The following is a 20,922-nucleotide window of genomic DNA, read 5'->3' on the forward strand; positions in this document are numbered from 1 at the left end:
AAGCTATGCCTCAAGACTTGCTATTCTAATACAGCCCTGGTCAGCCTCTGCTACCATTCCAAACTCTGAAAACCTGGGGAGCAGTATTTTTGATAACCTCGAACAAAATCCTGTTCATCCATCACCCTCTGCTGACTGACTTGTGATCCTCGTCAAACAACACCTCTACCATCACTTTCAATTTCCTCCATGGCCTCATCCCTCCCCATTTCCTGCAGCCCAACAACCCTCAAAAGGTCTGTGCTCTTCTTCCCCCAGCCTATTAAGCATGTCTGATTTTAATCACTTCACGCATTTGAAGCTGCCAAAGGTATTGAACACTGGAAACCCCTCCTAAACATCCCTGCCTTACTTTCCATCTTTAGAGCACTCTTTAAAAAATGACCTCTTTGGCCAAGAGTTTGGTCATCTCACTTAATATTGATGTCGACATGCCGGCATTGGACTGGAGTGAGCACCAGTAAGAAGTCTTACAACACCAGGTTAAAGTCAAACAGGTTTGTTTCAAATCACTAGCTTTCAGAGCACTGCTCCTTCCTCCGGTGAAGGAGGAAGGAGCAGTTCTTCGAAAGCTAGTGATTTGAAACAAACCTGTTTGACTTTACCCTGGTGTTGTAAGACTTCTTACTGTCCTCACTTAATATTGCTTCACATGCTGGATATTAAATTTTGTTCGATAGCATTCCCATGAAGTAACTTTGGCAGTTTTATTACTTTAAAGTCACTTTTCTAAATCTAGATTGTTGTCGCTTTTCAGACACTGCGGTATTCAAGTAACATATGCAAATCAATGTTGCAGTTCCAACTATTTTCTATTGCAACAAATGCAGGATTTTAGATAAATTGACAAATATTTATAATTCAATATAAGAGTTAAAAGCCTGGGGTTAGAGTGCATTTTACTGCAGTAGTCATGTTTTTAAAAATCTGGATTTACCAAGACCTAAGAGCCAGAGGCAAAATTGACCAGAGGTAAAAAGCTTGCACTAAAGTTGTTTGACTGGAGGGGGGGGGGGGGGGGGGGGGGGAAAGAGTCCCTGGGGAGTTGGCGTTTTCAGCCTGGGGGGGTTAATTTTTTTTCAGCCTGGGGAGAAGATGTTATTGCTGGGTGGAGCTAAGATGTTCAGACATTTTGAGAAAGCTTTTGAGAGTTCAGATTTGGCCACTGAAGTTAAAACTCACCACTATTCTTAGAATTCCCCCTATACAAAAAAAAAGGTCGATATTCTAAATGGTGAACAGGGATTCTCACTCCCTGACTCCAATGCAGGCTTCTGTGGGTGCTATTCAGGTCAAACTATCTTTTCAAGTTATCCCCCGGTATAACCCATACCTTCACCGAAGAATTTTACCTACTTACCCCTTAATAGCATTGATGTCCTGGGTCCTGCGTTATTAAGGAAGTGAAGTAAGCTAATAACCACTTTTTCAGGTTAAGTTATTTTTATTATTACAATTTTTTCTTTTAAAAGCTGCAAACACTTTCTTTACAGAAAGGAAAAAAGATCTTGCTTCTGGATGCTGCTGCTGGATGCTTCAGGCCCACCTTGGCAATCGATCTTCTTAAAATCTGGTCTTCTTGAGTTGTATTCGCTGGTGAACTCGGTTGCTGTGTCCTGTTCTTCCCATGCACCGAGCTGTGAGAGCTGGCTCTGCTAGCTATCTCTAAGCTGACTCCTGTTTAAATTCTAGCCTTCCTTAGATGTATAGCTGTTTAAACTCGGCTGCTTGCCTCGTCTTTCCCATGACCGATCTCTCTCTCTCTCTCTCTCTCTCTGAGTTCTCCTCCCCTTCTCTCCTGTTGCTGTTCTCCCTGGGTTTATATTCTCTTTCTGAGAGTTATTAAGTTTTAACGACTTTATTGTAAATGGGCTTGTTTCACTTTGATAGTTTAAAAGTATCTTTGATGTAAACATCTTACTACAACTAATTATTCATTTTGGGCATATCGTCTCCTCTCAGATCTGATTAAAAAATGCTTTGGTTTCAATAGTTAACTTTTATTTCTGTGATTTTGAATCGTTTAATTTTCCAATTGTCCCCAGCTCATAACTTTGCCTTTGATTTTAACTTAAATGATGTTTCTCGTAGACAGGTCGTCTCCAATTTTCTTTTAATTGACTTGATGTTCGTAGAATTTTACACTTTAAAATTGACACCAAATTCGACTGGGCATCTTCCATCCTTTCCAGCTGTTTACTAAGAGAGTTTATTTCAATTAAGGTGCGAAACTTTGCTTTTAGCTGTATGCTAAAATTTAACTTGGTTATGACTTGAAAGACTTGCCTGTTTTAAACATTCGTCACTTAATGCAATTGAAACTCTCATCCATGCTTTTTCAGATGCTTCCTGAGATAGTTACATTCCATGAAGGTGTGAGCCATTGTTTTAGCTTACCACATGAAACCTGTGTTTGCTAAGCCTGTTTGTGAGCAAGAATCTGCATTTTACAACCCTGCTCTTTGCAGCTGCTATTAACCTTTTGTGGGATCTTTCCCTGTACCCTCTCAAACCAGATATTGCCAGACTTCCATGTTTCAAATGACACATTTTTCTGTATTTTCAAGAACACTACCCTTAAGACTACAATGTCTTTTGCTCTCACCGTAGGATCGCAAACAAAAAACCTTATTAGTATTTAAAGCAGACATTAGGCGGCTTCTGATGGGGGTGCCCCCAGCCCCTTCCCATCCCAGGTCTAACTTGAATTATTTCCGACCTTCCCCCATAGAGCCCCAATTCTACCATCAGCCTAAAAGTTGAGGCTGGGTGAGAAAAACCCTCAAGCCCATGGATTTAGTTACATCAGCAATCAAGCTAATCACTGGTAGAATAATCTTTCGTACACCTTTGTGCACCATCTCGCTCATAAACCAACAGCTCTCAACTGCAGCCAAACATGGTTCTGCTAGAAGATATGATGGGGATTTCTTTCCTTTGGGAAGGGAAATGGGGAAAACAAAATATAATTCTACCCAACAGCAAGTTTGAAAAGCTTCATAATTAAATTTAGAATATCCTACAAATATGATTGTGGCATTTCACCGCCATCAAGCTCTGTTCTTTGCTACTCATTTCCAAGTGGAAAAGTACATAATCTGGTGAGTTACCAACACTGAAAAATTTGACCATTTGCAATATGCTACACCCATGTCAAAAAAATGTTCCACTAATATGTATGTTATGAAAGAATAGTCCACACCTCAAATATAACTTGCTTTCATAATCGTATTAGTTTTAACAAACCTTAGCCACAAAGTGCAAGAACCAGCATTGTTATTTTAATTTGCAAACAGCTACATTAAACTGACTAGAATTTTCAATAACTGGATTGAATATTTTCTATACGAACCTTCCACTGGACAAAGTGGTGTCAAGTGGTCAGTTCAACGCTACTAGTTTGCATGGAAACACCAAGATTTTTCTTTTGTACTTTATAATTAAGCAGTCATTAGGTGCGTGTTGGACTGTGGTTTTTAAATGTAAAAAATGTTTCTACTCAAAGGTTCACTGAATTCCCAGACAAAAAGTCATTTATTTAAACACAAATACATTTACAGCATGCAGTCAGTCAAAACTAAATGATGGCTTAACAAAAACAGAATTATGTGCCTTCTGCTGTCCGACTTATTCTGCACCATATTCCACAGGCGGAAACCTTAGTGTCATCTCATGTCAAATTTAGACCTATTACAGTAATTTCCTTAGCATTGTTTAAATTATGCAAATAATTTAGTTGATCACCATGAATAAATACAAGGTTTTTATTCAATTGCGTTTATGCTTTAAAACCATTCATTTCTACAAGATCTGAGGAACAAGCTCACAATAAGCACTTGAAGGGTACACTGCATTGCAATCAGGATAGCAAGGCTTTTACTATTCAACAAATGAGAATAAATTTAACACCATGTGCAGTCCTGTCCAGATGATTTGCCATGGCAATTTTGATGCATGTCACATATTTGAGATTGCACAAAGAATATTGCAATATGAGAAATAAGTCCTTAAACCAGTCATGTCATCAGTGCAGTGACTACACCTTCTTCCAATATTGAGTGTTAGGCACATACATGACCCAATATACCAAACAGAAAATCTAACAAGTAAATATGCAAAATTAGGTCCTTTGTACTTTGTCAAGACAATAAATACAAAAGCAATTAAGTATCATCTTAAATAATAAATCAAGTCTTATGGTCCAAATATTCTTTTCCCCTCCAAAACCACATGGAATATGGCATTGTTTTTTGACGCAAGGATAATCAAACGAGGTTTAAAATCAATTTTCTTAAGGCCTTTTAAAAAAATCAGATGTCCTGATATACTGTACTGGTAAACCAGTCAGTGTAAGAGCAACAAATCCAATAGTGATCGACCTTTAAATGAAAAAAGCTTCAGATACAAAATGATCTTCAATCGTGGCTGACGTATGTTCGGCACTATGTTTAACTCGAGAGTTGCTTTATTGGCTGATTTGTTGGTCAGCCTCCAGTAAGTGAGAAGTAAAACATAGAGCTGGAAAATTTGGAGGCTGAAAGATATAGTATACAGTGCCAAAAATGATCATGTTTTAAATGGTATATCAATGAGTCATTTATTCAGACCACACATTTATACCACCTGCCAACTTGGCTATTTACTAACTTGTAAAGTGCATTTTTATTTGCACAAGAATAAATCACTTATTCACTACTCCAATAGTCTTTTTTGCTAATTTTGATCCATTAAGTTTAGGATGAACAGAACAGCCTTCTGCCTATAGTCGTATGTAAAACACTGCACCAATTGAATTGACAAGCAGAGACCTGTATTTTATAATTATAATAAATGACACATGCAAGATAGAGACATTTTGGGACTGTGCCACTTCCAAGATATGCCTCAACAATGTTTACATCAGGACTAGATTTAGACCATTGGGTCCCTCGAGACACTTCACTGAAGTTTTGATCATCACATTTTGCTTTCTCATTTTTTCCTCCACCAATAAACAGATCTTACCCAGTTATCTAATGATATGCACCATTTATTCTGTTCATAACCTTTTCCCATATGCGTTAATAACCAGCCTCTTATGTTGCAAATAGTTTCTAGATAAGTGCCAGAATAGAACCAGTTTTAACTGTTGTGGATAAGATTGGTTTTTAAAGACAAGTTAGACTCAACATCAGTATTTTGCTTTTCTAGAAAACCCCAATTATGGTAAAATAGTACTTTACAAATTTGTACCTGCTTTCCATTTGTGCCTATTTTTATTGGCCATTTTGATTTGTATTTGTCATCACTGAATGGTGTGATTAACAACAACATGTACTAACACACTAGAGAGATGAGGGCAAAATGTTCAAGCAATGGCCAGTTGTTAATGATTTTATCAATTACAACTTTAAAAAAAAAACTTGTGTTTGTACTTCACCTGAAATCCATTATAAAACCAGTATCAGTACAATGTCTTAACTCAAATACTTTTAAATAATGCTGTCTTGCCGTATAATGAACCCATGGGTGAAATACTGATCCTTAATTTAACACAAAGCAATGGCAAGAATCTGGACAGAATATGCTGTTGTGTGCTTCATCTCAAAATATAATGCCTTTTAATTTATGGTCAGCCAATGTATTTCAGCGTTCTCCCATAACCTTAGTTGGACAATGCCACAATATATTCATGTTAAACAGTCTCAATGAACATTCCTGTATTTCATTATTAGCAGCTTTTTACTCAGTACTACCCTAACACTCTGCTCTAACCCCATACTGTCACAAATGTACCTTCAGTATTCAAATTGTACTACTCCTCTTCATCTCTAACCAAAACAAAATCCATTTCAAGAAAAACTTCCAAGTACTATCTTAATTTACACGAGGGTGATAGCTGCGTTCCTCCAAATCATTTTTCTCTGTAAAACAAGCTTATCAAATCTACTTGGCGACATTGTTTCACAAGTCCTAAAACAATGAAATGTACACAAATTAGGCTTCAACGCTTCTGCTAAAGTTTTCCTGCAACAACGTACATTCAAATTGGCACAGTGCAGACTAAATTTAAGACATGAATGACAATGTACTGTGCAATGGAGCTACATGTTAAATTAGATGTAGTTATTTGCAAGACGCCTACATTGCACTCTGTTTTGCAAGGAGATCAGTAAGGAGATTTTGCCAAGGGTGGAGCTGTACAGGCCAGTTTTTTTTATTTTTCAAAAATAATCCTGTGAAAAGTCTTAGTTGGAGAGTTCACACTGCTTTGGAATGATGGGTTGCTTAGATGATGCCGATTTCTCTTTGATTATGTTGTTCCTTTAGCAGCTGAAAAAAAAAGAAACTGGCATTAAAAAAAAGTGCTAGCCAATCCACATTGTAGCTTGTATCACTTCATGATACAAATATCCGAATAGCATTATGAAACAAACGGAATTTTTATTTTAGTGGAAAAAATAAAGCTAGAATAAATTTCCCCTTAATGGAATTGTAGGAGGGACAAGAGAAAAGGTAAAGAAGATGATTAAAAATTCAGCTATAACTGGGAAACCCGATTTTAAAATAGGTGCATTAGATGTAAATTCAACAACATTTATGCTTTAGTATTTAAAATCAGAGATAGGTCATGAGAGGTTAGTAATAATAATACAAGGGTTGTGGAAGTGTGGAACTTCCTCCCACAATCAGTAGATGCCGGCTCAACTAATATATTTAAGTTGGAGATCAACAGACTTTTGCTAGGCCAGGGCATAAAGGGATATGTCACCAAGAAAGATGGGTGCAGTGAGGATACAGATCAGCCACGATCACGTTGAATGGCAGAATAGCCCCAACAGGCTTAATGATGGCCTAATCCTGCTCCCAGCATTTGCTGAATGGAGCAAGCAATGAAACAAATTTACTTTCCCTTTCAGATGTTGACATCATGGAATTAAATGCATAGCAAAACTGTAATAATGTGTTCAATCAGCATTGACGTTTTTACATTAAAATTGAGCTTTTCTTTTAAAGATACCTATAAATTCAACAAACTATTAAAAGTGGACTTCCCTATACACAGGGAAATTAAAACTTTTGCTCACCACATTGCGACAGAATTATGGGTCACATTAAGACACTTAGAGAGTACCCAATTATTTTCCCTCCAATTAAGGGGCAATTTAACGCAGAGCAGCCATCTGCACCACCGCCTCCCGCTGGCACGGGACCCCGGGAGGAGCCAGAGGAGATCCCGCCTGTCGATGATCCCGGTGGCGGGATCAAGGCAGCCCCTGGGTTGGTTAGTCAGACCGTGTTGCCCGCCGCACTCAGTGTGGTGGAGAATTCGGGCTCGGAGGGCGACTGTCCGAAGGCTGTCAGCCGGCCAGTGTCAGGAATGCAGGGTGCACATGAGGGCGCTCTATAGCAGAGTGCGGGACCCACCCGTGCCTGACACTGTCGCCCCTCACCCCGTCTGGGGGACTCCCGGAATCTGGCCCATCATAATTGAAGGTTCTTTTATTTTTCTGCCTCTATATAGTTCAGGCAGTGCCCTAGTGGGGGGCCCCCCCTCCACCAACACCCCGACTCCCTCCCTCCCCACAACCCTCCTTTCCCCTCTCACCCCACCACCCCCTTCCTTTCCCTTCTGTTGGTACAGAAGCGAGGGTATCTGGTCTCTTCAGCGCAAAGTTTAGTGCTTGTACCATTTGTTTTTTATAGAAATGTGTTGTGAACTGTTTTAATAATCAGAGTATCCTATCCCCCCTCCCCGTATGTTGGTACTGAGGAGAGGGTACCCTGTTTCTCCAACACAAAATTAGTATTTGTACCATTTGGCCGTGTATATCTTTTTTACTGTTTTAATAAAAAGATATGGCAAATCCACCTCACCTGCACATCTTTGGGCTGTGGGGGTGAAACCCATGCAGACACGGGGAGAATGCGCAAACTCCAGTTGTCCCGTCGTTTAAGAAGGGTAAGCAAGGAAAACCCAGGTAATTATAGGCCAGTGAGCTTCACGTCAGTGATAGTGAAATTGTTGGAAAAGATTCTCAGAGATAGGGTCTACGCACATTTGAAAGTGAATGGCCTTATTAGCAACAGACAACATGGCTTTCTACGTGGGAAGTCATGTCTTACTAATTTAATTGACTTTTTCAGGAAGTGACAAAAATGATTATGAGGGGAGGGCTGTGGATGTTGTGTACATGGATTTCAGCAAAGCATCTGACAAGGTCCCTCATGGCAGGCTGGTGCGAAAGTTTAAAATCACACTGGGTCAGGGATGAACTGGCTAGATGGATTCTGAAGTGGAAGGTCTCAAATTATGTTACAGTTAAATAGAATGTTGGTTAGGCCACATTTGGAGTACTGTGTCCACTTCTGGTCACCATGCTATCAGAAGGATGTGGAGCTTTGGAGAATACAGAAAAAGGTTTACCAGGATGTTGCCTGGTATGGAGGTATTAGCTTTGAGGAGAGATTGAATAAACTGGAATTGCTCTCCCAATAAAGACGGAGGCGGAGTGGCGACCTGATAGAAGTTTATAAAACTATGAGGGGTATAGATAGGGTGATCAGTTGGAGGCTTTTTCCCAGGGCGGAAAGGACAATTACAAGGGGGCACAAGTTCAAGGTGAGGGGGATAGATTCAGTGTTGATGTGCAGGGGAGTTTTCTTTTTTTTTTTTTTAAAACACAGCGTTGGTGACCTGGAAAGCACTGCCAAGTGAGGTGGTTGAGGCAGATACGATAGCGACCGTTAAGACTTATTTAGATAAACACATGAACAGACGGTGTATAGAAAGATACAGGCGGTTGGTCTAGATAGGACACGTGATCAGCACAGGCTTAGAGGGACGGTTCCCGTGCTGTTCTTTGTTCCAGACAGACAGTGATCTGGGGCTGGGATCGAACCCGGGTCCTCAGCGCCGTAGGCAGCAGTGCTAATCAATGCACCACTGCGCCACCCTTCATCAAGACATTTTCACCAGAAATACACAGTACCTCAGATTAACAAAATCTTGACCAACACTTTAGGATGGTTACTGGCTGAATTAGCTTAGTCATGCCAAGTGTTTTCCACGTAGGAAAGTGAAATATTGGGGGGAGGGGGGCAGTATTTTGGCACAGTGGTTTGCACTGCTGCCTCATGGCACCGAGGTCCCAGGTTCAATCCCGGCTCTGCGTCACTGTCAGCGTGGAGTTTGCACATTCACCTCGTGTTTGCGTGGGATTTTCCTCCACAACCCAAAGATGTGCAGGCTAGGTTGATTGGCCACGCTAAATTGCCCCTGAATTATGAAAAATGAATTGGGTACTCTAAATTTATTTAAAAAAGCAAAAGTGAAATATGCTCACTGTTGAAGGCAAACAGCAGTTTCTTCAGTGTACTATTAATAGGGTGGGCACAGTAAGAAGTCTTACATCACCAGGTTAAAGCCCAACAGTTTTGTTTTGAATCACTAGCTTTTGGAGCACAGCTCCTTCATCAGGTGAGTGATTAATAGGATAGCCTATTAATAGGGTATCAGTGAAAGCAAAGCTGCATTGAGATGGCATTGTATGCGAGGAGATCTGGACTTATTTCAAATACACAGGTTCTATGGGGATCTATAGGATTAGGAAACATTTGGGGGAGGGGATTAACTATCACTACAAGTGTGAGAATAGAGATTATGCATTCACCTATTGTCATTTACATCTCTCAGGTCACCTGCATGATCCAAGAATATCCAGAAGAGAGAGAGAGAGAGAGAGAGAGAGAAAAAAGGCGTAACTGTAAAGTTAATGGAATGTTTAAAAATGATTGAGTGTGAAAGTAAGAAAAGCTTGGAGACAACCCTTATTGACTATAATGGATGCATTACAGAAAAAATACTTCAAAAGAACAATTCTAGTCTTCCACTGGTGTAGTGCAGTAAACCCATTTTTATCTGCCCGTGCAGCAGATATACCAGTTATTCAAACTGTTTCACTCTCTCAAACACAATATTCAATTAATCCAAATTTTCACCACTTCTCACCTATTAATTAGATATTTTGCATATCATAAGAACAAAGAACAGTGCAGCACAGGGACAGGCCCTTTAGCCCTCCAAGCCTTTACCGGTCATACCAACCTTTGCCAAAACCCTCAGCACTTCCTTGTGCCGTATCCTTCTATACCCATTCTATCCATGTGTTTGTCAAGATACCTTTCACAAACGTCGTTAATGTATCTGCTTCCAGAACCTCACCTGGCAATGCGTTCCAGGCACTCACCACCCTCTGCGTAAAAAACCTGCCTCACACATCTCCTCTAAATTTTGCCCACAGATCTTAAACCTTTGCCCCCTGGTGACTGACCCCTCCACCCTGGGAAAGAATGCCTGCCCATCCACTCTATCCATGTCCCTCAATCTTGTCGACACAAGATCATCATATCACCCTCCAGAAACAAATTAGGTAACAGTGTTCTAATAATGCACATTTAGGATTACACAAATCCGCAAAAGCTTTCAAATTAAAATGAATCACTGATATCCACAATTGTTAATGATAATTCAGATTTGCATATCAATTGTAAAAGATCAAAAAAAAATCAGTGATTTGATCTTGCAAACACAAGGACAATAAATTAATTTGTCACAAGGCAGACCTTGAAGCTGTCCACAAAGATCTCGGTATCTTCGTGAGGTGGATTTTCTCCTTCCCGGCATTAGTAAGGAGATCTCCAGATATCCAGGGATGTCATCAAACAGGATAAAACCAATCACATTGAAGTATTCACATTAAACCAGGAAGTAAAATGCACTGTAAAATGGTATTAAAAAAGTGGAGGCTACGGATGGATTAAGGTAGAAATTGTCAGATCAAAAAATTAAGTGTATTTTTACCAAAATGGAGAATTTTATTTAAAAAATAGTTTTTCAGGGCCAGACTAGTTGTTATAAACTTTGTATACTAATAAAAACCTAAAAGCAAGGTACAACTGGAATGTTTCAAGATAGCAACTTCTGGATTTCTGTACGTGAACTCAAGAGGTTGCTATCAGTTTAAGAAGAGTAATGCCAGTGAACGCTGACTCTTTCGCTGTCATGACTACTGTAAAATCAAGACGATCTCAAATATCGTACATCCATTCTTCACTGCAACAATTAATCCCCCACTTAGTTGCACAGACAACTAACGGAGAGATGCTTTGGGAACAATTACAGGTGTTCAGGAACACACCACACTCCAAAATATGCAAGACCACATGCGCTGCACACAGACATTCCTAAATACAGATTCTTTGTGGCAACATTCTGTATACACCCAATGACCTGCTGAAAATACATTAAAAATACTCCCCCTAACCCAACAAGCTTGACATTACTTTTATATTTAGCAGATGACATACCGTTAACAGATGAAGGCAAGAAGCCAATGTCTCCAACTTCAGCATTATTAGCAACTCCTCCACTGACACTACAAAAAAAAAATTATTCTTTAGTACAATTCCAGACTTCTAACCAAATCTTGATTTTTATCTTTTGGAGAGCAAGTGCCTGAACACACTGTTAGAAAATTTTGTCCAGCTGTACTACCAATTTTTTCAGACAATCATTTATAATCAGAAATAGTTATACATAAAACAGCACTTACCTGAAGCAAACCCACCAGCTACAAAAGCACAGGATTCTAATCAGAGTAGAGAAACATCACACATTCCTTCTCACCCGGGGCCTGGTTCCACATCACTGCGGCTACTGCTACCCACTACACTACACCACTTCCCCTTTGATTACCATGAATGTCCTTCCTGAAGCTACCACTTCCCTCCACAATATGGTTATCATTTCATAATAAAAATGTACGTCAATCTCAATTCCAAGTGACATTCAATGATTGATTTTACCAAATAAATGTCGCAGCCAGGCCACCAGATGCTGGCAGGAGGTTTCACACCCTTTCCTTTTCAGTGAACTGCTCCAGTGAGCAGTTTTATAGATTAAACTAATGCAGCTTCCCAGCCGAGGGTTGTAGTGTAGGGTTAGGTGATGCTGTCAGATAGTATGAAACATTTTAAAATAAAAACAAATATACCTGCTAACAATCTACGGTACAATCAGCTAATATCAATGGAAGGGGTTACTTAACAAAAATGCCATTGTACAGTTTCTATGGTAGCACAGAAGACCCTTCATTCCTATGCTGGGCCCTTGAAAAATCAGAACAGCTGTGACCACCGATTGCTGACAAACTTGTCAGAAGGAACAAATTTTCTGTATTAGAATCTATCCATGAAAACCACTTTGGTCACTAATTGTTTCAAGAGGAATGGTCTTATCCAGCCTCTTTTCATAAATGAAGTCAGCGTAAAGTCGTAAACGGGTGGCACGGTAGCACAATGGTTAGCACAGTTGCTTCACAGCTCCAGGGTCCCGGGTTTGATTCCCGGCTTGGGTCACTGTCTGTGCGGAGTCTGCACGTTCACCCCGTCTGCGTGGGTTTCCTCTGGGTGCTTCAGTTTCTTCCCACAGTCCAAAGTTGTGCAGGTTAGGTGGATTGGCCATGCTAAATTGCCTTTAGTGTCCAAAAAGGTTAGGTGGGGTTGGTGGGGTTACTAGGTTACCAGGATAGGGTGGAGGTGTGGGCTTAAGTGTGCGCTTTCCAAGACTTGATGCGCCAAATGGCCTCCTTCTGCGCCGTAAATTCTATGATAAGTCCCTTGTCCTCTGTAATATATTGGTACTTTTACCCATCTTTCCTGAAGAGTGATGCTCAGAATTATCCACAATACTCCAGTTGAGGTCCAACTAGTGATTAAGTTCCGATATGATCCCTATGTTTCAATATTTTATTCTCCATTTAAAAAAACTCAAGTGCTTTATTTTTAAAACATTAACTTGTCCTGACATATTTAAGGATGTATGTACATGGATTCCAAGATCTCGATCTGCTCATTTAGATTTTTTGAAAGCATTGCTATTTATAAAAGAGACAAGCTTTCCATTTTAGCCCTCCAGTGTTCTCATCATTAAACTCCATCTCCCGTGCTTCTTTCTATTTAGTCATCCTGTAGTCTATAACTACCAAGTTTCATATCATCTGGAAACATTACTGCCGCATCCTACACCAGAGTCCAGGTCATTTAGAAAAACTGATAAGTGCAACAGACCCAAAACTGACCCTTGATACCAATGCAAACTGCCTTCTAGTCTAAAAAACAATGTTCACAGCATCTCTTTCCCTTCAATTTCATGGGTTTACATCTTCTTAACAAGCCTGTGTGTACTGTTACAATACCGGACCAGACCCTTGTTAGGATCTGGACGAGAACCCAAAACAATTTTTCTATTTTCAAAAGTGTGACGAAAAGATACTTCACCCAGGAGTGATGACTTTGACCAATAATCTTTATGTTAAAACAAACTTTAATTAAAACACAGAATTAACAACACTATCAAAGTAATAGCTTTACAATTATCAGTTAAACAGTGGTTAAGTAAAAAGGGAAAAACAATTGATAACTTACTACCTATACCTGCCATTAATTCCAATTAAGCAACCCAACACAGTTCAAATTCCACTTATAAATAAAGCTAACGCAACATGTTTACGTTCATAGCTGTGTAGACATATTTGGAGAGCTCCTTTCAACAGCAGATCCAGGACACTTCTGATCAACGTAACAGTATTTTGCAAAACTAACTAAAAATTCTACAACAAGACTGCAAAACTACAGACAGACCTAGCTCCTCCCATTACATCATCTGTATCCCACTAAGATGTCATATGGCTGGTTGCAGCTGAACCGAAATGGGAACAGCGTCCTTGCAAGGAGGTCCACTAGCGCTATTGGGAAGCCATGATGTGGAGATGCCGGCATTGGACTGGGGTGAGCACAGTAAGAAGTCTTACAACACCAGGTTAAAGTCCAACAGGTTTGTTTCAAACACTAGCTTTCGGAGCACTGCTCCTTCCTCAAGTGAATCATTCACACGGGAAGGAGCAGTGCTCCGAAAGCTAGTGTTTGAAACAAACATGTTGGACTTTAACCTGGTGTTGCAAGACTTCTTACTGTGCTATTGGGAAGGGTTTAAACTATATTGGCAGGGGTTGGGACCCTGAGAGAGGATTCAGCAGGGATAGATGCACAGTCAAAATCAGAAGAGAAATCAAATGAATCAGGAAGGCATAGACTTTCTAGTTAAGTCACGAGGGTGTTTGGCAAAACTGGATGGTATCTATTTAATGCAAGGAGTCTGACGAACAAGGGAGAAGAGTTGAATGCACAAATTAAAGCGTGGGAGTATGTTGTCACTGAGACATGTTGAGGGGGGGGGGGCAGGATTGACAGCTCACTGGATAAAGGATATTCAGGTGTGACATGGAAGGAGGTAAAAGATGGGGTGTCATAAGTTTGATCAAGGAATCAATTACAGCAGTAAGGAGGGACGGCATCTTAGAAGGCTCTTTAACTGAGGCCATATGGGTAGAAATTAGATTCCAAAGAGGACCAATCACATTGCTGGGAGTGTTCTATAGGTTCCCAGCAGTCTGAGAGAAATGAAAGAGCAGATATGTAGGTAAATTTCAGAGAAGTGTAAAAGTAATAGGGTAGTGATAGTGGGACAGTCAACTTCCCCAACATTAATTGGGGTAGCCATAGTGTAAAAGGTTTAGAGGAAGAGGAATTCTTAAAACGCACCCAGGAGAACATCTAAAGCCAGTGCATGGAATGCCCTACAAGGGTGCAGTCCTGGACTTAACTTTAGGTAACGGAGACATCAATAATGGGGGCTATGCCAGAGTCCATTATAAAAGCTTTAATAGCAGAGCACTTGGAAGACAGTGGCAGGGTTGGACAGAGCCAGCATGTATTTACAAAAGGAAAATCATGCTTGACAAATCTACTGGAATTCTTCACGGATGTAGCCACGATCAGGGGGAGCCCGTGGATGTGGTGTATTTGCTCTTTTAGAAGGCTTTCGACAAAGTTCCATATAAGGGATTAGTGTGTAAAATTAAAGCGAATGGGATTGGGGGTAGTGTATCAAGATGGATAGAAAACTGGTTGGCACAGGAAACAAAGTAGGAATAAACAGATATTTTTCTAAATGGCAGGCAGTGACGAGTGGGGTACCACAGGGATCAGTGCTAGGGCCCCAGTTATTAATGATTTAGATGAGGGAACTAAATGTAATATCTCCAAATTTGCAGATGACAGAAAGCTGGACAGGAGGGGGAGGAGGATGCTGAGATGTGGAGGGGGAAATATGCAATGAGACATGGGTGTCCTTGTACAGGAGTCGCTGAAAGTAAGCATGCAGGTGCAGCAGGCAATGAAGGCAAATGACATGTTGGCTTCATAGAGAGTGGATTACAACACAGGAGCAGAGATGTCTTGCTGCAATTATTCAGGGCCTTGAGGAGACAACACATGGAATAGTGTGTACGGTTTTGGTCTCCTTATCAGGAGGAAGGGCATTCTTGCTATAGAGGGAGTGCAGTAAAGGTTTACTAGATTGATTCCTAGGATGACGGGACTGATGTATGAGGGGCAATCAAATCGATATGATTATATTTGATGGAGTTAAGAATGAAGGGGCATCGCATAGGAACCTATAAAATTCTAACAGGACTGGACAGGGTAGTTGCAGGAAGGATGTTCCCAATAGCGGGGGAGTCCAGACCCCAGCAGTCATAGTCTGAGGATGCTGGGTAAACCATTTAGACTGAGACGAGAAATGTCTTTACCAGAGAGTGGTGAGCCTGTGACAATCACTACCACAGAAAGGAGTTGAGACCAAAACACAATGTTTTTAAAAAGGAGTTAGATATAGCTCTTGGGGCTATAGCGATCAAAAAATATATTGGGGGAAAAGCATGAACAGGTTACTGACTTGGATCAGCCATAATCATAAAGAATGGCAGAGCGGACTCGAAGGGCCGAATGACCGACTCCTGCTCCTATTTTCTATGTTTCTAATCGTTTCAGAAGTGGTATTCGCCACCAATATGTTGCTGATGTGATGCCAGGCATATAGGCCACATGTCCCAACTGGCACATTTTATCAAACAGCATGGTCATTTGGCTGTTCGCAACAGGCAAAGTATTGACTATACCCAACCAGGCCACGTTGACAAAGCTCAAAACACTCAACATTAGATGTGATTCTGCGATTGGACAGCGCTTGCCAAACAATCCTGTTTGGAATGCAAGATCATCAGTTGGGCATGCGTGCTAGAATTATACAATCCCTACCAACCATTCGGCACATTGAGTCTGCACCAACCCTCTGAAGGAGCACCCTCCCCATGTCTGCTCCCCCCAATCCGTAACCCAACCTGCACACCAAGGGACAATTTAGCATGGCCAATCCACCTAACCTGTACATCCTTGGGACTGTAGGAGGAAACCGGAACACCCCAAAGGAAACACACGTATACATGGGGAGAACATACAAACTCCACACGATCATCCAACGCTGGAATTGAACTGGGTCTCTGGCATTTTGAGGCTCTGCCACCATGCTGCCCCAAAGCTACAATTTTACAAACTAGGCCCTGACCTTTGCAGACAGAAGGAGCAAGAATACATTGCGCCTTTTTCAATTAAACAGAAGTTTGGCATAGAGTCACTCCCGGTTCAGTCCAAGGGCAATATCTTGATCAATCAGATTCAACCACTTTGGTTTGATAGTTAACTGTTCCTGGTGCATTCTGCATCGTAATGCCTCTAACAATTAAAGTCCACTTGCCAGCCAATTAGCATTCTTATGCAGCATAAACTGTTGTTCCCTTTTGTGGTAGGCTATATTAGGGGTATCGCGGTACCTAGGTGGGACGTACCTTAAACTGTAGTATGAGTGGTAGAACCTGCCTGCTGGTCCCACCCAGCAGGCAGAGCATAAGAGTCTGTGTTTCACCCACAGCATTCATTCTGTACCGGAGCTGCTGGGGTAGCTACTTGTCCATTAAAGCCTTCAATTTGGACTACAATCTTGCTTCAGTAGTGATTGATCGTGCATCACCTTTACAATTGGTATTCCTGCAAATCTGTCCTGATGAATGGACGATGAAAAGCTCCAACACCAATACTTTTTTTAAAAAAGTTTTTATTCTCCATTTTCACATTTTCCTTCAAAATTTACATCCCACCCACAGACAGTAAACGGAAACAAATACAAAATCAATCCCTAACAATAACAACGATCCCATCCTCCTACCACCCCAAACAACAGCCCACCTGTCAATATATGCATCCAATAAAACAAACCCTCCCATGGTGGAAGCAAAAAACAAAGGAGAAAAAGAAAAAGGAGTTTGGGACCACCCATGGTCACCATTAACCTAGAGTCCACTCCCCCCACCCCTACACTCAATGCCATCCAACCTCTGAAAGAGTGCCGTACATGATACCCAAGAGTTGTAAACACCCCTCCCCCCTCCCCCACTCCTCCCCCCAACCTCGGTTCCTTCACCCCAACTTTCCACCCCGGCTAGACCCCTCGGACCCTGTTCTGCCAGGCTCCGATGGCCGCAGCCCCTCCTCCCACCTCACTCCCATTCACTGGCTGGCTTAAACCAGCCAGTGTGGAGGCCCCTGCTCGGGTCCCTTTCCCCCTTGCCCGGCCCTAGGAAAGCCCAGAAATCCCCTTTAAGCATACAAACCCCACATATCCACCTACCCCGCAAAGAGCCTTCATTTCGAGTGAAAGTCCCATCACTACCCTTGTCCAAATATATACAACATTTGCTCCTTTAGCTCATACACCCACACGCAGTGAAACAAAAAAGAAAATACAGTCATGAGGTTATATCGGCACATGGCCATTTCTCAATTTCTCAGTTCTGCCACAGTCCTTCTGCCTTCGCAAACTCCTCCGCTGCTTCCATCGTTCCAAAATAAAAGTCCTTGCGCTTGTAAGTCACCCTCAGCTTCGCTGGATATACAATGCTGCACTGCACCTTGCTGATGTACAGTGCCCTCTTAACCCGGTTGAAGGCAGCCCGCCTCCTCGCCAGCTCCACCGTAAAGTCCTGGTATACACTTATACCAGCTCCAGCCCACTGCACCACCCGCTTCTGCTTGGCCCAACACAGGACCTTCTCCTTCACACTGTACGTACGGAAGCACAGAGTCACTACCCTTGGCGGCTCACTCACCTTTGGTACAGGCCTCCACGACCGATGAGCCCGAGCCAGTTCATATCCGGAGGGATCCTCCCCCCTCCCCCAATAGTTCTGCCAGCATCGTGGCAAAATACTCAGTCAGCCTCGGTCCTTCAACTCCTTCGGGCAGCCCCACAATCCTCAAATTCTGTCGCCTGGATCTGTTTTCCAGGTCTTCCATTTTTCCTCGCAAATCCTTGTTAATCTCCATCACCTTCCGCATCTCCTTCCCCATCGAGGTAAGTTGATCACCGTGCTGCAATAATGTCTCCTCCACTTCCTTCAGTGCCTCCCCTTGCTCCCGCACCTCGGCCACTGCGCTCGCCATCGCCACCGGGGAAATCACCTCCTCCACCAGCACACTCAAAACCTCCATGCATTTTGTAAACTGCCTTTTGAATTCTGCAGCCATTACCGTAGTTATTTCTTCAGCCGTAAGCAATGCGGCCTCCCCATGTGCTCCAGCCTCCACTTTCCTTGGTGATCCCGCGGTGACCTTTCCACTCCCCGACGGACCTTCAACAGTTTTTTTTACGGCTGTTTTTTTGCTCACCCTCGACATTTTCCTTTACTGTGCCTTCACTGCGCCTCCTCTGCCTTCTCCCTGCTTTTGCCGCCTCCGTGGGACCCTGGGACCGGGCTTAAAGCCCCGAAAATGCCGTTCCCGAACGGGAGCCCTCCATTGTGCGGCTGCCTCCTGCCCGCCGTCACTGGAAGTCTGCAACACCAATACTTGTCAATAAAGTACGAAAGAAAATTAGCCTATCACAGAGATCCAATTTTAATTATGCATTAAAAATTATTCCAGTGCATTGAAATAATTAGCGAGTCCCACCCTCATCAATACATCAAACTCCTGTTAAAGCTCTTCGAGTAGGGCACAAAGTAGTTCAGGGATCAATTTGTTCTGCATCTGAGCTACTGTAGCTTTTTCCCTGAATGCAAGTTGCAGTAATACGGAGACAAAAGGGTGATCTGATTGCTCAAGTCACACTTTCGTCAAAATTCTTTGAGCAGATTTCGAGAGCAAAGAAAAGCTCAAATACCCGTTGTTTGGTTCAATAATCTCAGTACATTTTAGAAAGTCTGCTTTCCAAATACAACAGTACCAGGCAAGACATCCAAAAAGAATAGCACTCAACTACAGCTGGATAGAAATATTTTATGATTGCAGGATCTACTCAAAAAGGATTGACATAGTATAATTGTGTATGTCCCCTAGCTGCTACATCTATCCACTGTTCCCTCCAATACATCATATCATTCACTTTGACATCTAGACATTTATACTTAGTAACAATTTCAATGTCCACATCATGAATCTTCACAGAACAATATTAACTGGATTTTTCCTGGGGTTTGTAGCTAATTATTTCCTCATGTTGTTTTCGTCCAGTTTAAGAGAACTGTTATCACACCATTTTATGAACTTCTTCAGAGTTCCTTCAGTATTCCTGGTGACCCACAAGTACCATATCAGCAGCATACTTCAAGATGGTTATGACTTGTACTCTGATCGGCAATCACTCAAAGGCAACAGTACACACCTTGAGATCCAGTATTAGTTAACATGGACTTAGTGAATCTTGGAAACTAATACCCCCGTTGGTTTATGTTGTGTCAGATATCCTTGATCCAAAGTAGGATTGACAAACTCAATAGTTGCACAGTATTAAAAGCTGAAGAAAAATCAACAAATGTAGCACGAGCATAGTTGCCTGATGTATCAGTGTGCTGTTGGATTAGATAGAACAGGGTCATCCACTGACTTATGAGCTCAATAGGTAAACGATAACCAATCAATATGTGAAACAAGAGGATTTAAAAGACCCTTTCAAAACAGTTGATGACTGTCACAGAATACTACAGTGCAGAAGAGGCCCTTCGGCCCATCGAGTCTGCACCGCCACATGAAAGGTCCTGACCTGCCCATCAATCATACTTGCCAGCACTTGTCCCATAACCTTGAATGTTATGACATGCCAAGTACTCATCCATGGACTTCTTAAAGGATGTGAGGCTTCCTGCCTCTACCACTGTCCCATGTAGTGCATTCCAGACTGTTGCCACTCTGGGTAAAGAAAGGTTTTCCTTAAATCCCCCGAAACCTTCCACTCCTCACATTGAACTTGCGTCCCCTCATAACTGGCCCTTCAACCAAGGGGAACAGCTACTCCCTATCCATGCCCCTCAATCTTGTATACCTCAATCAGGTCACGCCCCAGTCTTCTCTGCTCCAGTAAGTAATAAGTAATAAGAGAAAATAACCCAAGGCTATCCAACCTCTCTTTATAACTTAATGTTCCATCCCAGGCAATATTCTGGTGAATCTTCTCTGCACGCCTTCCAGTCAATTACACCCTTCCTATAATGTGGCAACCAGAATTGCACACAATACTCCAGCTGTGGTCTCAAAGTTCTATTCAGCTCCGTCATGACCTCCCTGCTTTTGTAATCTATGTCCTGATTGATAGAAGCAAGTGCTCTATATGCCTTTTTCACCACCCTCTAAACCTGCCATTCTACCTTCAGAGATCTATGGACAAACACCCTTCGGAACTTCCCAATGTCAGACCTTTCATAATAGACTTCCTTGTTAAATTACTCTTTCCAAAGAGTATCACCTCACACTTTGCAGGGTTAAATTCCATCTACCACTTATCTGCCCATTTGACCATTTTGTCTCCATCTTCCTGTAATCCAAGACACTCAACTGTTAACCACCCAGCCAATCTTTGTGTCACCCGCAAGCTTACTGATCCTACCCTGCCACATTGCCATTTATATAAATGACATAGATGACTAACAATAG

The 20,922-nt window shown here is 41.8% G+C and overlaps 1 protein-coding gene across 3 annotated transcripts in view; it reads right to left on the minus strand.

Moving 5' to 3' along the window:
• Nucleotides 1–3,506: 3,506 nt before the first annotated feature.
• The window catches only part of LOC119966490 (kinesin-1 heavy chain), a 152,840-nt gene continuing 135,424 nt past the window's right edge, over nt 3,507–20,922 (minus strand). For 2 of the 3 annotated variants that reach the window (XM_038798261.1, XM_038798263.1), the window contains 3 exons: nt 11,350–11,417; nt 9,654–9,681; nt 3,507–6,312 (listed from right to left, as the gene is read on the minus strand). In XM_038798261.1, the coding sequence (XP_038654189.1) occupies nt 6,306–6,312; nt 9,654–9,681; nt 11,350–11,417 (103 nt within the window). In that variant the 3' untranslated portion in view covers nt 3,507–6,305. The remainder of the gene's footprint in view (nt 6,313–9,653; nt 9,682–11,349; nt 11,418–20,922) is intronic. The other variant, XM_038798262.1, reaches the window with a different exon arrangement.

This window comes from Scyliorhinus canicula, chromosome 5, assembly GCF_902713615.1.
Source record: "Scyliorhinus canicula chromosome 5, sScyCan1.1, whole genome shotgun sequence".
Lineage (NCBI taxonomy): Eukaryota > Metazoa > Chordata > Chondrichthyes > Carcharhiniformes > Scyliorhinidae > Scyliorhinus > Scyliorhinus canicula.